The sequence below is a fragment of the Artibeus jamaicensis genome, unplaced genomic scaffold, assembly GCF_021234435.1.
Source record: "Artibeus jamaicensis isolate MK-2021 breed Jamaican fruit bat unplaced genomic scaffold, CSHL_Jam_final contig_908, whole genome shotgun sequence".
NCBI classification, from domain to species: domain Eukaryota; kingdom Metazoa; phylum Chordata; class Mammalia; order Chiroptera; family Phyllostomidae; genus Artibeus; species Artibeus jamaicensis.
The window spans coordinates 7826445-7844023 of record NW_026522009.1 but is presented as its reverse complement, the minus strand read 5'-3'; the positions used below and the strand labels follow the sequence as shown (position 1 = coordinate 7844023).

At 33.9% G+C, this 17579-nt stretch overlaps 1 protein-coding gene across 1 annotated transcript; it reads left to right on the top strand.

Moving 5' to 3' along the window:
- The first annotated feature begins 2448 nt into the window (after positions 1–2448).
- Positions 2449–16833, top strand: LOC119052686 (transmembrane protease serine 11B). The gene is made up of 10 exons (XM_037150042.2): positions 2449–2491; positions 5614–5732; positions 7391–7506; positions 7591–7658; positions 9205–9365; positions 10769–10807; positions 11641–11818; positions 13532–13791; positions 14138–14280; positions 16594–16833. The coding sequence occupies exons 1-10, from the start codon at positions 2484–2486 to the stop codon at positions 16753–16755; spliced, it is 1254 nt and encodes a 417-aa protein (XP_037005937.2). The 5' UTR covers positions 2449–2483; the 3' UTR covers positions 16756–16833.
- The last annotated feature ends 746 nt before the right edge of the window (positions 16834–17579 follow it).

Sequence of the window (17579 nt, the reverse complement as noted above, 5' to 3'; positions counted from 1 at the left end):
ATCAAATACTATGTAGGAATAAACAAGTTGTAGAAAGACAGAAGTTCTTGCTTCCTATTCCATGTTGTAAGATTTGGACAATCAACCTGTAAGTGCTTATTAAGAACCTGAAATGTATAAAAAAACTAGTATAAGACATAAACTCTATACTTCAGAACCTTATAATCTACTGGGAGAAATAAGTATGGTACAAACTGAAAAAAATAATAATTAGTTGTCACAAAGTATGTGACTTTTTTTTTTACAAAAAATAATAAAATTAATGTGGGCCAGAGATATTGAAGATTCAGTAGATAGTCTTAAGGTAGTTTTTAAAAATTTGGGGGATTTTGAAAATAAATGCCTCTAAATGCAGATGTAAATACCTTAATAAAGCTTTTGGAAAAATATAAACTCAGAAAGAGGAAGTGCTACCATGAGGTGAGTAATTCTTGTTGCTACACACCACTTGATTAATTCTTTTCAAGTTGATAGTAAGACTTCATGGTTGAATTCAAACTGGAACATGCAGTCTGTGGGATTGTCATTTGAACAATATACACTCTATAACTCAATCATTTAACTAATGATGATTCAACAAGATAATTAAAATAACATGATGGATGGGCTTTTGTGTTAAGGAGCCAAGGGGAGGAAGATGATAAAATACTGAAATTTTAGGCTTTGTTCAAATAGAGGAAAGGCTCATCTTGGATAACATGCAAAGTTGGAGAACCACACCAGTCCATAGTTGCTATTTCTGATAATAGAAACAAGTACAAAAACAATGAAAAGCTTGGAAACAGACCCATATTTGATATCAACTTGATTTCTAACAGAGGTGGCATTGCAGTGCATTGAATAAAGAATTGTGTTTGTACATTTTCAATGGGTTCACAGGGTCGACAAATAGTTATGTGAAAAAAATGTATCTTTATTCCTACTTTATAATGCACACAAAATTAACTCCATATAAGCTACTGGTCTAAGTGCAAATAGTGACACAAGTTATAAAAGAAAATGTGGGAGAATATCTTTATGAAAGGCAGATAAGTCTTGCACGCACTGCACACACATAGGTGTGAAAGAGTACACCTTAACAGGGGACAGGTGTGTGGTAAAAGGGCAGGGTGTTTGAAAAATTGGGAATGATGAAAATCAATTTGATTTTATTTAAATTTTTGGCAAAAGTGAGATAATTAAGGCAGTTCTTCAAAAACAAAAGAGGTTCTGAATTTGTACAGATTTTTGGATAAAAAATAAGAAGAAATAAAAAAATTGATAAAAACTAACAAACATGTACTTTATGAACTAGCATTTCTTATCTAACTGTATATTTTTGTATGAGGGTTCTGCTTTTTTAACTCTTTAAATTTTTGCCCAAAAAGGTAGACTTTTGGTATTACTATATGCTTAGGAATTAAAGATTATAAATTCAGAGTCCTAACGACAGCTTCAATTAAAATTTATTTCTTTACATTTCCTTACAAAGCAGGGGTAAAACAATATATGAAAAGTGAGCTTAGGACAGAAGAGAGTCATGTTAAATTCATTTCAATCTAGTTATTTGATAGGCAGGTTCTCTATTTACTTGTGTTGATAAATATTCTGCATCTTTAACTTATCACAACACAAAGAGAAATGGTTTATAACCAGACCTGAATAATACCAGCAAAACCTAAATGTAAAAAAAAAAATTACCAATTTAAATTTTAGATAAAAAACAGGAAGATACTTTGAAGAATTCAAGGTTGGAAATATTTGTTAACATTTTATAATTTTTAGTATGATAAATTAGACTATTAAGTATTTTTAAAATGTTCTACACATGAAAGAATGCCATTAAATAATAAAATATCAAGTTGCACACTGGGAATAAATAATTTAAAATAGGTGAACAAAATTGCTTAATATTCAGTATTTGAAATGATGATTATTCTTATTGATAATTAGGGAAAAGCAAGTGTAAACCACAATGAAATAGAATTTTATTTACATCAGAACGATTGCAATATTAGTTATATTGAAATGCATGCTTTGTGGAAAGTCATTTGTTAGGAACTTCTATGCAGTTATAGTTGGTTTCAGTTGAGGAGGAAGAAGCCACTAGACGGGAACTGGTCAAACAAATTTGGGATTATCCCAGTTTACCACAAAGCTGTTTCTTGGCTGTAACTTTTAGGTGACTAACCCAAGAGTAGGCTTTTTTTTCCCCTCTAAGTAGCCAAGTCAAGGAAGTTTGTCATTCCCTGGATGACTCCTACCTTGAAACTACAGAAGTGTGACATTCTTTAACACTGGTCAGACAAGTTTCATCTCACTTGTTCTTCACATGTCACCCAGCCCATAAAAACCAACCAACGAATGCTGAATGTAGCACATAAACCTGTGAAACGTTGACCACCTTAGTAGCCACATAAGAAGATCCTTATTTTTATTATCATCATCATCATCATCATCATCACCACCATTACCCTTGACGCCACCACAGCAATCAGAATATTATGTACAGGTAAATGGGATTTTGTTTGGGAAATTAAGTCTATAAAACTTCAGTTGCTGGGGTGTCTTCTAGTTTTGTGCTAATTGGTTGCTTTCTTTAATTCAGATTTTTTATTTCTGGACACTGTCAAGAAATATGCTATTGTTTTGGAGGTTTAAAGGCCTTGCAAAGTCTCTAGCAAAGTTTCAAAAAGTTGAAAAAAAAGGAATCAGATTTCAGCAAAACCTTGCTTACTTCTTTTTATAACCACCCATAAGAACATTACTATTTTTGTTCTCTAGTAATATGGTTAAAATAATATTTTATAATACAAAAAATGTATTATAGAAATAATTAAGAATCTAAAGGTCTTTATAGATTTTTAGAATAATGTATTTTACTTTACACATCCTGAATTAGCACCCAGCAAACTTCTGGGAGTCCTTAAAACTTCATAAATATTTAAATGAGACCCTTTTTAAGGTACTCCGTTTTTCCCAGGTTCCAGGAGAAAGTTGGAAGAGAAGGGCATTCAACTTACTTGATCATTAATTTCTCTGTTTCTAATTAAAAATTTTCTCCTTAGGGATTTAAAGTCCTTTAGGACAAAAAAAGGTATATCTTTTTTAAATTTGGGAATTTTTTTGCACTGAAATCTTACATTAACACTCTTCACTATATAACAATTTAAGTGCGTCCAATTCCAATGGTCTATAGTAGAAGGTTTAATAAATGAAAACTAGTTTGTTATGTCTGTGGTTTAAGCTAATGCATTATTGGAATGTGGTTTAAGAAAATCTCATCTAGGAAATACTACTGGATATGGACTGTGAGATAAATTATGGTAAGACTGATATTTTAAAATTGTGAATAATGTAGTTACTGTTATTTGTATGAATATTGTTATTGTAATTTGATTAAGGTGAATGGTTGATTATGCCAGAATAGCCAATAAACCTTTACTTGAAGCAAATTCAGCCCAAAATTGAGGGGATTATAGTTCAGTTAAGTATGTGAAGTTGATTAAATTCACTGAAGATTAATTTTTAACCTATTTTCTTTGTTCAATGAGGGATTCATCCTAGAATGCAAATTTTTAAAAAAGATTTTATTTATTTATCTTTAGAGGGGAAAAGAAGGAGATAGGGAGAGAAATATCAGTGTATGGTTGCCTCTCATATGTCCCCTGCTGGGAAGTGGCCTGCAACCCAGGCATGTGCCCTGACTGGGAATTGAACCACGATACTCTGGTTTGAAAGCCCATGCTCAATCCACTGAGCTATGCCAGCCAGGGCTCCTAGAATGCAAATTTTGACGTAAAAAAAAAAAAACTATGGGGAAAAAAAAACTGTGGCCAAAATTAATTTGGTAAATGAAAGAGAAAACTGTTTTTTTGGTATGTAGATCATAATTTTAATGGTTTCAGCTATTATTAAAAAATAGTCAATTCCTAGAGTCTATGCATCATATTTACTAAAGGAAGGGTTGAATAAATCATAAACTACTATGATCTTTTAGATATAAAAGAATCTCCTTAATTGTTTATGACAGGAAGAAATCTATAATGAGATGGGGAAAACCTTATTGGTGCTATAGTCAACAAGGTTTTTTTTTAGAACATTTAAAATGGCCTTCATAGAAAAACATTTTATGAGCTGCGATGTAGTGATTATTTGTATAGAAACTATCTCAGTGACTTTAGAATTACCATTTAGGCTACATAATGAATTAGTGCCTCAAAAAGACTAAACTACGTCTAAGTTACTATTGGCTAATTCAAAACAAATTTGAGACCTTACTATCACAATGAACTTCTAGTCATTAAAAGAAACATTTCAGATATTAGTAAGATTAAAATATTGTTTTTAATTACTCCAATTGTATATATTTTTTGAAGTGTGGTTCATTTTGTATGAGAAACACTGTACCCGAATAGCTTTTTTCTGAGTTTAAGAGTAAACAATAGAATTTCACTATGAAAGCATACACAAAATAAGGAGTTTCTCTGAAGAGATTTTGGTTCTGAAAAACACAAATTAACAAGTCATTAAATATGATATAAGGAAGAACATATAAGATATAAGAATAGAGAACAGAACAGAGAGGAAATAAGACTGGTGGAGTTGCATGGTTGTGGCTTAAGCAATGTGGCCTAAGGTAATGTTAAAAAAAAAAGGTAAAAAACAAATCTCCTTTACCTAAAAATCAACTGGTTCTGCAGGTATTAGAACAAAAAGAAAGATGCTCATATTCTTGGAAAATCCTTAATCTGTCAAATATATCCACTGATTACAAACTGTTCTGTTTTGTACATTTTGTTTAGGATGATGGAGAATGCAAAGAGATTGTGGAAACAGCTGAGGCTGTTTTGAATTTGAAATAAGAAATATTTTTAATGTTACAGCTCTTCAAGTGAGCAATTTCATGACCTCATGTCTTTTCAAAATATAAAGACTAATGTCCTAAAAAAGAAGAAGAATGTCCTTGTTAGATTAAGAGTGACTATAAGACCTAACTGTAACCCTAGATTACTCTATGATGTCACTGTATTTTCTGATTGTTTTTCGTCTAATTGATTAGTGTTGATGATGAAACTTTACTATTTGTTAGTTTATATTGTACAAGTAATCCATGGTTATTATAGAAATAGAAAATATAGGTAAAGAAAAAGTGAACAAAAAGAAAAAATCTATCTGTGATCTCATAAATGTTATAACTGAAATTGACATCATGAGGTTTCCTTCCACATTTAATTGAAAATTCTGAATGACTTGTTATATATTTGTTTATAAATTTATATGTGTCCTGATACATGATGTCACTATAGTTTAGAAAAATACAATCAGACCACACTTAATGTTATTAATCTGCTTTAGATAAATAAAAAGAGAAAATCAATTTCTCCTTTGTAACATGAAAACAAAAACCATGTTTATTTTGCTCATAGCTGTACCCCCAGCAGTTAACATAGTACTTAAATATGACCAGTTAAGAGAATGAGCATTAGGGTCTACCCATTCTGAGGTGATTGAGGCTTCTAAGTTTTCAGCTAATATAAAGGCCTAATGCATAAATTACACATCATGTTGTATAAATTGGAAGAGAAACAAGTCAATTTAGAATGTCTATCACTGGATTTCCTGCTTTCATAGGTATGGCATATCGACCCAGAAAAAAGCTTGGTCACCATGTATAACAGTTCTTATTTTTCTTGGTGTGATGGCAATCTTGGGAGTGACTATTGGTCTCCTCATTCATTTTCTGGCAGTTGGTCAGTATTAATTATTTTCAATTTTCATTCTTACTATTAAATCTCCTTATACTTAGAAATTGTCAAGAAACAACATAAATAAATATTAGATTCAATAATAAGTTTGTTAAAATTTCTCATTTATTTAGTATTTTATTTTAACATAATACTTTTCTGTTATTTTTTGAATTAGAAGCTTCCTTGATCCACTCTATAAATTGTATTACCAACTATGGGAATATGGCAAGATTGAAATATTTAATACTTTGATGCTAATATTCATGGTCAATAAAGGAGCTTATGTATAGGTTTGTAGATGAGTTGCTATATCTCTTAGTAAATATACCTCAAACTGTTGAGATCTGTACTCTTCCTGGCTTAATCTGGTATTGGCAGATTAATCTGCTAACCTGAAAATACCTAAATTTGGCATGCTGAATGTAACAATGCTAAAGATTCCAGTTATTTGCTCTTCTGTCTGATAATAAACTACAACTAACATTATACAATGGTAAGAAAAAGAGGGTCTTGGAGATTATTTATTGCAATTTAGTCTTTTCTTATTAGTAAAAAAAAAAACCCCAGAGGGCTAAAGTGATATACCAAGGTGTCACAGCCAATTTGTGGCATGGTTTGAATTAGTTTCTCTAACTTCATATACTTTACACTTTCAGAATGACCTTAGGTAACTTCTTAGACAGAATCTGGCATTTGCCTTTCATATGTACTGGTTGCCATAACAAAAAATACAGGAAACTACAGGAATGGAGGAAATTAATTTTTATTTTACGTTAAATAATATTTCTGACTTCTAGGGGAATAAATTATTACAACTCAGGAGACCATATTTTTCAAAGTCTATTATTAAAATTTTTTAGAGATTATGTGGTGCTTTTAGGGTAGCTCAAAAGCACAATTGTTCTCAAAATATGTGAATGGCTAATATATCCTTAACCAAAATAGGATACCATTTCCCATTAGTTTTCTCTATTTTTAAAAGTACATATATGACAAGTAAGAACTATCTGTAGGCTTGTCATGTTTTAAATTATGGTGGCCTAGTAATATCAAGTGAAATAATTCACATTTGGAGACAGGAAGGATTAGGGGAATCTGAGACCTGTGGCATATGCCAAGTACCAGCTACCATATGCTACAAGAAAGTGTAAGGGCAGCATGAAATCCTAAAAAAATGACTTCAAAGAATGGAAAGCAGGAAAATAGGCAATTGGGCATAAGAAAGGGTACAAATGAGTATGGATTTACAAGTAAAGGGGGATGTTTACAATGTTTTCTGTATCAGAAGTGCTTAGAAAGATTAATTGGGTAATCACTAGGTCTAAGAATTCAGTTTACACATGAAAGATAGATTTCACCTCTAGTGCATACTTGGGTTAATTGCTATTAGCTGCCTGGATTGATGCTTTGAGGAGGATGTTGAAGAACAGTGATGTCTATTATCTTATGAAGAAAGAAGGGGGATTCTCTTGTGAATGTTGGATAGTCACCATTTCTAGAATAAGTAGATATTAATTCTCCTCCATTTTCTTCCTCTTCTTCTCTCTGTCCCTCTAGCTATTTCTAATATTGAGTTGAATACTAATTTTGAGATAAAGATGCGGAGGGACTTGAAATCAATTTCTGTTTTAAAATTCCTAGAGTATTTCTTTATTTCACAGGGAAGATTTACTATTACCAAGGTAATTTTCATATTTCTGGAGTCACGTACAATTATAGTTGTAAAAATGCAGCTTCACAAGTTAGCGCAAATCTGAGCAAAGATATTGAGACTAAGGTAAGTCAGTAATTTATTCCATAATTTCATTATAAATTTGATTGAAATAGACACAGTGGCTGATCTATATTTTTCTCCTGACAGATGTCTGATGAATTTCAAAATTCTAGCCTATACAGAGAATATATCAACTCTCAGGTCATCAAACTTCTGTGAGTACAAATTTATTTAGGATATTACAGAAAGGGAAGTAAGTGATATGTCACATTAGCCCTGGTTTTATGTAATATTAACATGCAGAGATAAAGAGAGAGAAATAAGAAGGAAGAAAAAAGGAAGAAAGCAAAGAAGGAAGGAAGGAAGGAAGGAAGGAAGGAAGGAAGGAAGGAAGGAAGGAAGGAAGGAAAGAAGAAAGTTCTCCATAAATTAAAGTAACACAGTATTTAACAGATTTCTGTTCATGGCAGAAACTGTTCCATATAAATTGTAATCTTATACCTGAATAAAAATTGCAAGGTTGTTCATTTCTGTCAGATCTAACTTCTATGATGAAAGATAATTGTAACTCTATGGAAAACAAGGACTCTGACCTGATGTTTTGCTACCCATATATTAGTCATCTCTTCCATCCATATCCAACTGGCATTTCTATCCTAAAATAATCTTCTTTTGGTATTGCCATTACTTTAATAATTCTGGAGCAAAGTGAATCACTTAAGATAGCAATTGTCTAAATATGTCTTTGAAGTGTGCTTGAGGGTGGAGGTAGGGTGTAGGGAAGAGGGTGTCATGGAACATAGGGGATGTACAATAAAGACAGCCCTTGTATTTTGACATTGCCAATATCTATTCCAAAAATTCTGAACTTCCAAAACAAAATCAACAAACGAAAAATCCAGGTGGCCAAATGCAAACCAACCAACCAACCAACTTATCTATAGAAAACAAAAACCTTCACAGGCTCTTCCATTGCCCATAATTATTTGAAAATACAGTTCTGGGTTGTTGTTTTTTTAATTGTGATTAATATGGCTTTTGGTTTGAAAGTCTTCCAAAATGAATTAATTTTCTCCTGATTAATACAAAGAATGTACTGAATGTATAAATAATGCAGATTCTCTTCATGCTTTAGAGTTATATTTCTGAGATTTCTCAGGGCACAGATCTAGTGGGGTAGACATGTATAAGAAACTATAATGAGGAGCTTAGTACTGGATCTGGAATATATTTTAGAAGTTATCTTTTGAATGCTTCCCAGTTCTACATTTAAGTCCTCACTTATCTCTTAATCTAAAATTAAGTTATTAAAAATACCTATATGAGAACATGGTTTTTACTGTATTATAATAAAACATTATGTTAATCATTGATTTGCCAGTACTCAGTTTCTCCTATGTGTTTAAGGTGCAGGGTAGGGCAAAAGTAAGTTTACAGTTGTGAATATGCAAAACACAATTTATTCTATTATTGTTTATTAATTATTGTATTATTTTCCACATGAACAGCTGTAAGTCTACTTGTATTCTATATTCTGATTTCTAGTTTGTGGTTCACACTTTTCTCCATGCACAATACCTCTGAACTAGTTAGAAAATTTGGGGGAACTCTTGCCTTTTAAACATACTGGAACAATAACTGTGTTGTTCTTTAATGTATGTAAAGGAAATATGATAGTTAAAATGTGGGAAATTCAAAGTGTTCACAAAACATCTAATAGAGCAAAGAAGCAACACACTAGAATATTTCTGTTTTGTCTAGCCCTCATTCCAATAGTTCAAGTGTACAGTTGCTGCTGACATTCAAGTTTCCTCCACAAAAAAGGGAGATCATGAAGACTGAAATTAAAGCCCTCTTACTTCAGATGTTGAAAGACAACATGGTACCCTGGAATGCGATTCCAGCTTCCATTAGACTTATGGGTATTTCACTTTTTTCATTATTTTCTATTACTTGGATTTATGGACTATTTTTTAAAAAAGAGTACAAGGAAAAAATAAACCAAAATTTTCAGAATTTTTCTTTAGGAAAAAATATGCTTCTCAAAATCTGTCACTTTTACAATGAATTGGTAGTGGAAGGGGCAGTGCCATAGAATTTTTGTCCAAAGATTGATTGAAATGAGGGTTAAACTGTGAGCATGCAAGGGTTTGTTGTTAATGTATGGAAAAGGCAATGAAGGGTCCTAACTGAAGCATTATTTCTTCCTACCCTCTATTCTCGTCAGGATCTCATTACAGAAAACAGATTTAGGGTTTTCTTGGTTGTTCAGTGTGAAGACTGTACTGGTAAGAATGAAGTTGGTAATAGAAAGTTTTTATTGCTTCCTGAGGAAGAACGGGAGTAATAGTATTAGAGAAAATTATGTGGACCAGTACCCTAGAAAACAAGGGAAGAAAATGATAGGATTTTGCCCCAATATAGAAAGTCAAGTCTTTATAGATTTTCGAGGTTCCTACAAAGATCTTGAAACGCTCATTTGTATTGTTAAAGGTTGTGTAAGGTGATAAGCGTGTGATTACAGAACCCAGTTTTGTGGTTCTTCCAAATTGACAATTGATCCCAGAGTTCTTGAAGACCACGAAGGCCTTCAACTGGCTGAGAGCTGCCACTTAAAGCTCCTTTGACTAAGAACGCAGAGCCCACCACCAAGGGCCTACTGATGAGAACTGAGTTTAAGGCAGAACTTCTCAAAGGGGCAGTGCCATTCTCTGAGGATAGCTGTTGGGAAAGACAGTTGTGCTAGTTACTGCCTGTGTCCCAGGGATTCAGAGTCAGCATTTTCCGGTGTGTCTTCCTGTAGTTCCACACTCTTTCTCTCTCAAGTCTCTTCCCATATAAAAGAGACTTGAATTTAAGTTAAATTTTCAAAATTTCAGAATTCACCTTTAGTAATAAGATGATCCCAAAGAGCAGGACAGATCCAATAAAGTACACTTTTAGTTGGAATTTTTCCTTTACAATATAAAAAATTCTGGGTATTTCAAAGTAATAAGAATTATCATAGAGAGAGAATTTTAAAGATAATGCCCAGTCCTTTTATTAACAAGAACATCAGCTTTTTATCTCACTAAATATTTTACCAACGCTTATAAAATTGAGAACTTTGCTTTTCATTTCCTTTTTCCTTTTCATATACCTGCTAGAGATGTGGAAAGATGGTCAAAATATAACAAGTAGGAGTGAAAAGGAATGATAATACATGAAACAGTCTGAATAGTTAAACATCGACTGTAATTGGACTAGAAAGCTTAGCCTTTATGTCCTTGGATTGAAGATAATAACTTGGTGAAATTTTATCAATTTTATGTCTTTTGAATTTCAGAAATCAGCAAGACTGATGCTGAAATGCTTACCAACAACTGTAAGTTTAGAAACTTTATTGTAAATTTAAAACATTCACAAGTATTTCTCCATTGTTTTCCTAAAAAGGATCAGAAAATACATCTTATGGAAATCCAAGACTTCTATAATGGAAGTCTTTCAAAATTATTGGATATACCAGATATATATCTGGAATTTCTTTTTGAAAAACACTGGCATATAAATTTTAACATTTGTAAGAAGTTGTCCCCCAAAATACAATAAGAACTTATCCAAAGAATGAAATTATCAGTTAAGATTATCATTCTAAGTTAAAATCAGAAAAAAATGAAGGAAAACAAAAGGACAATTTAAGATAATAAGAAAATAAAAAAAATAGGCTATATCAAATGTATTTATTATTGATGAAAACAGCTCTGTACCTTTTAAATATATTCTCTTTAGAGTCTCATGTTGCCCCCAAGAAATAACCCTGTATTCATGCACTCAATGGATATTTCTATAATATCTGTTGTCCACAGGGGGCCTTAGAGACAGCATTGCATATGCTATGCAAAATGCACACATTAATGAAGCAAAGTCTCCACTTTTAAAGATTTTGCAATTCACTTGGGGAGATGAGAATGATAACAAATAGATACAATAAAAGTCAGTGGTTGAAAGATGCTTGAGACTGGAAACAAGGTTAAGTAAAAGTCACCCAAACCGAGATGGAGTGGGGTGCTGTGATAACAGTACATTGCAGGAAAGAAACAGCATCACTTAAGAGATTCCAGACAATCACTATAGGGGTTCAAATGATGTTTTAAGACATGTATTTTATAAAGCATAATCAAAGGTACCTACTCTTGTATAAATAAATCTTTTCTTCAGGTTGTGGGAGACAACAAGTCAATAGTCTTGCATCAGGCAACCGAATTGTGAATGGGAAAAATGCCCATGTGGGGGCGTGGCCGTGGCAGGCCAGTATGCAGTGGAAGGGCCAACAGCACTGTGGAGCGTCTCTGATCAGCAGCAGGTGGCTATTATCTGCAGCTCACTGCTTTGTTCAGTAAGTGTGAAAGTCTGTCTAAGTGTAGGGTTCTGGGTGTTAGCCTATTTTTGGTAGTCTGTGAGGGTTAACCTAATGTATGAAAATTCATCAAGGCTTATGTATACACTTATCATTACCTGAATAAACAAAGAGAAGCAGGGACATTTGAATATGGCAAAGCAAAGCAAAGTGAATAGAAACAATTCCCATTCTTTAAATAGCCATTTTGGCCCGAGAGTAAGTGATTTAGTTATACCATTTTGTTTCATCATAACAATTATTCTGCACAAAAGATATAATTAGACACAACTAAAGATGAGGAAACTAGGGTTCAGAAATAGTGATATGACTTGGCCAAGATCATAGAGCCCTTAAATAACATAAATTGAATGTGAACTGAGGTATGTCTGACTCCAGTTACTAACTGCTTATTTTTCTTGCCCTTCAGGGTTTACAATTTAGTTAAGAAATTTTAAAAGTGGTACATTTAAAGTATAAAACAGCATAGTATAGTAAATGTCTTACATAAAGCACAAGTAAGAACTATGGAAATTTGATGAATTAGGAGAGCACATCCAACTGATATATGAAGATATAAAATTTGATCTGGCCTTCATGAATATAAGCTTTGATTCACAGGGGTTGGTGGATGGGAAAGATGTGTTTTGGGTTGAGAAAAGAGTCTTCGAATGTGTTAAGATGAGATAAAAAATGTTATATTCTGTGGATAGCAAATGAAAGGGTAATTTGAAGTAGAGAAGATTTTGAAACATTGGAAAATATGCTTAGAAAATCTGTATTGATTGGGGGCATCTCTAAATGACAAGATACTTACTGCACAAGTGTCCTATATAGAATGTTCATAGGATTTATGCCCCTGATGCAATTTTCAAAAAGTAACCCATGGAGCAGCCAGGAGATTCATTAAGAGTGTAGGTCCTTAAAATCACACTACACCCTTTACTCACAAATTTCTGGAGGTGGAGTCTGGGTTGAGTCTCAGGCAGTGGAGTTGAATGAACACAGATGTTAAGCATGTGGCATGACAGGCGGTTTTAGGACAGTAGGATTGAAGAATGCCACTGCTACATGAAAGTGTTGAAACTTAAAAAAAATAAACAAAACAAAGCAAAACAAAATCCCCCACAGACTTCTGATCATTTGAGAGAAAGCTGGAATAGTTGCACAGAATGTTAGTTCTAAATTGAGGAAGAGTTTCAATAGAGAACTGGAGAAAGGGGTCATAAAATTACATTAGAAGCCAAAATGCATTGGATTGGTAAATATAATAGGGTTACTGGGTGAGAGCAAGGGACAATTTTTTAAAATGTCTACAGATGCCATTCCAGAGCCTCCATGGGCTCATGAAATCTAGGCTGTTTGGCAGTAAGAGTGATTCTGGATCCCAGCCACTGAGGCTGCTCAGGTGATGCCCACTCAAGTCCAATGTCCAGAAACTGGGTGGGGCTGAAGTACCAGGAAGAGACATCAGTGACTCTGGTCAGCAGGATTTGCAGCAGGCTGACAGCTCTAACAGTCCTTAACACACCTTTTATGTGACTGCATCATTTATAACATCCCTAAGTCAAAAACAAATTTTTTAAAAAATAAGAATTTAAGTGCTTTACAGTGTTATTTGGGAACCTTGCTGCTTACCATTATGACAGGACCACTGTGAACACTGTTGTGGCACAGAAACTGAATGTGTTTTCATTAAACTCTGTCCTCTAGGAGAAACAATTCAGGAGATTGGACCGTCAATTTTGGAACTCTAGTAAATGAACCATTTATGACACGAAAAGTCCGAAACATTATTTCTCATGAAAATTTTAGCATGGCTGGGGTTCGTAATGACATTGCCCTTGTGCAGCTTGCTGAAGAAATCTCTTTCTCAAAGTACATTCGTAGTATTTGTCTTCCCGAAGCCACACTGAAGCTCTTAGAAAATGACAGTGTTGTAGTCACAGGATGGGGAACACTGTTTATGAATGGTAAGTTTTTACATAAAAATGTAATAGCTTCATGGGAATAATTATTTAAATGATTAATCACTCACTCACTCTCTCATGCAATTAACCAATCAGTACGCTGAAAAGAACAAGGTGCGGGGACCAAAAGCATGGCATTGTATTAGATTTCTCAAATGTCTCTGGGAATGAGAATTGGAAGAAGTGGAAGAGTGAGAGGCAGCCACCTGTAATAAGTATCAGAAAGAGACCAATCTAGCCTGGGTCTGGCCTGGCTCCTGGTGACCAAAAAGAATCTGCTTTATTTTACAGATACTCTTTGTCTCAACAAAGTTAAGATCTCCTTAATATGCAGAATTTGTGCCTTTAGGTCCCCTTCCAAATATACTTCAAGAGGCCTTTGTGAATATTATTGACAACAAAGTTTGCAATGCTCCATATGCATTATCTAACTTGGTGACAGATAAAATGCTATGTGCTGGATATATGTCAGGAAAAGCTGATGCCTGTCAGGTACGTCTAGATACCTCATCAAATTGTTTTCTACCAAAGTACTCATTAAGTGGCAGTTTTTATTTACACAAAATATGTTTTTCTGTGTTAGTGATTTCCACAGAGTATCCTCTTACTTCATCACATATAACAAATATTGATAACCCCCATGTATACAAGACACCACACTAGATACTGGGGATACATTGGTGAACACAAGCCTTGCTCTCATGGAATTTTCAGTCTAGAAATCTATGCAAATAATAGTACCCACAAGGTAATAGAATAGATTTGGTGTATTTTCTGGGCAATCTTCAGATCTACAATACTGCTTCTTCCTTATCCAAAGATGCAGCATGTAAACATGTCACGGATTACATACAGGCTGCATCATGGAGCAGCTGAGTCACTTTCTCCAGAGGCAAGGCTGGACTCATTTTAAAGTCAATTTCTAGGCTGCCCAATTCAACATTTGGCAGCTGTAGACAATATATTCTGGTTTGGAGTTTCCCTATTCTTTTTAAAGTATATTTTATTGATTATTCTACTAAACATCCCAATTTTCCCCCTTTTGCCCCCCCCCCAGTACCTTTCATCTCTCCATCAATACTCCCACCTTAGTTCATGTCTATGGGTCATGCATTTAAGTTCTTTGGCTTTTCCAACCTGTATTATTCTTAACCTTCCTGTCTATTTTGTGCAATTATGCTTCTTGATCCCCGCACCTTTTCCACCATTCTCTCCCTTTCCCTCTACCCCTCCCTGCTGATAATCTTCCAAGTAACCTCCATATCTATGATTCTGTTCCTGTTCTAATTGTTTGCTTAGTTTGTTTTTGTTTTTCCCCTTGGGTTTTGAATAAGCCCAGTAGTTTCAGAGTTTCTTTTTTATTTTTTTAAATATATTTTATTGATTATGTTATTACAGTTGTCCCATTCCCCCCTTCATTCCTCTCCACCCTACATACCCTCTCCCTCCCACATTTCCCCGCTTTTAGTTCATGTCCATGTGTCTTAAGTTCTTTAGCTTTTACATTTCCCATACTATTCTTTCTCTCCCCCTATTTTCTGCCTGCCATCTATGCTACTTATTCTTTGTATTTTCCCCCCTCTCCTCCTCTCACTCCCCTGTTGCTAACCCTCCATGTGATCTCCATTTCTGTGGTTCTGTTCCTGTTCTAGTTTTTTGCTTAGTTTCTTTTGTTTTAGGCGTGATTGTTAATAACTGTGAGTTTGCTGTCTTTTTACTTTTCATATTTTTATCTTCCTTTAACATTTCATATAATAAGAGCTTGGTGATGATGAACTCCTTTAACTTGACCTTATCTGAGAAGCTCTTTATCTGCCCTTCCATTCTAAATGAAAGCTTTGCTGGATAGAGCAATCTTGGATGTAGGTCCTTGTCTTTCCTGACTTGGAATACTTCTTTCCAGCCCCTTCTCGCCTGTAAGGTCTCTTTTGAGAAATCAGCTGACAGTCTGATGGGAACTCCTGTGTAGGTGACTTTCCCCTTATCTCTTGCTGCTTCTAGGATTCTCTCCTTTATTTTTATCTTGGCTAATATAATTATGATGTGCCTTGGTGTGTTCCTCTTTGGGTCCAACTTCTTTGGGACTCTCTGAGCTTCCTGAAAGTCTATTTCCTTTGCCAGATTGGGAAAATTCTCCTTCATTTTTAGTTCAAATAAGTCTTCTACTTGTTGCTCTACCTCTTCCCCTTCTGGTTCCGCTATAATTCAGATGTTGGAATGTTTAAAGATGTCCTGGAGGTTCCTAAGCCTCTCCTCATTTTTTTGAATGCTTGTTTCTTCATATTTTTCTGTTTGGCCATTTTTTTCTTCCTTCTGGTCCACTTCATTGATTTGAGTCCCAGTTTCCTTCCCATTACTGTTGGTTCTTTGTGCATTTTCCTTCATTTCACTTAGTTTAGCTTTCATTTGTTCCTCTAATTTGTGACTAAAATCAACCAGTTCTGGGAGCATCCTGATCACCAGTGTTTTGAACTGTGCATCTGATAGCTTGGCTATCTCTTGGTCGCTTAGAAGTATTGGCTTTGGGGCTTTGAGCTGTTTTTCTCCTTGAGCCATAATGTTTTGGTCTGTTTGCCCTTATTACATATGAGGTGTTGTCCTTATTTTGGTTTTTTGAGGAGGCACAGCGTGTCTACCTACACCTTCATCTTGCTGGAAGTCTTCTAGTTTCAGAGTTTCTCAGCCTAAAGATTGTGAATTGTTTTCAATGCTCAGGGGCTAATGATAACTCCAGTGGAGAGGTAAAAGGACATTCTTAGGATGAGAAATGGTTTCCTCTCTCTCTCTCTTTTTTTTTTTTCCTAGAAAGACTCTGGAGGACCACTAGCTTACCCTGACTCTAGAAAGATCTGGTACCTTGTTGGAATAGTAAGCTGGGGTGATGGATGTGCCAAAAAAAACAAGCCAGGTGTCTACACTAGAGTGACTGCTTATCGTGATTGGATTAACTCCAAGACTGGACTCTGAAGGGGAAATAACTTTGGAATTGAACACAAGGACAACTGCAGGGTATTCTTATCCATTGCTTCAAAATCTTTTTCTTTTGATGGTTGGTATACCAATAGTTTTCTTATATACAAATATGCAAAGGTATTTATCAATATTTTATTATATCTAAAAAACTATCCATATTTTTACTATTCAATAATAGTGGAAACAGTAAGAAAAAATACTGGGCAGAATATTTTTATTTACTGCTTAGTTCTAATTTATTCTACCTACCATTATATTCAGGATGGACCTTAATTTCTTTTTCAGAATTAAAAAAAATTCTACACATTTTTTTAGTGTAAGAAGATTCTTGCTCCATCTACCAAATAAATTATTTTATTCTATAAATTATAATTGCATTTTTAAAAACTGAAATATGTAAGACATAGTGTACATTTAGTTTTTCTTTAAATATGACATATTTTGTGTACTTCAGAGAATTATATAATCTTTGAGTAAAGAAGAAATTTCAGAGGTTCAGCTGGACCACATCTCTCCATTTATAGACTGAGAAATTAAGGACTAGAGAGGAAAATTATTTGCTTAAAGTCAACCTCCATCCTCTCTGATAAGACACAATGCTCACATGAATTTTCCTTTGTAGAATTTAGATTCAGAATTAATCAGGAATTTTTAAGTAATTTTTAAGTTATTTATATACTACTTTCTTCATGTCCTTCTTTTGTCATTTGTTTGCCTTCACTTGCAACAAAAATAATGTGAGTTTCTCAAGGTCAAGGAACTGCATAGAACCAATGCAGTAGCTCTACACTCTGAAAATAATTTCCTAATATGAAAAA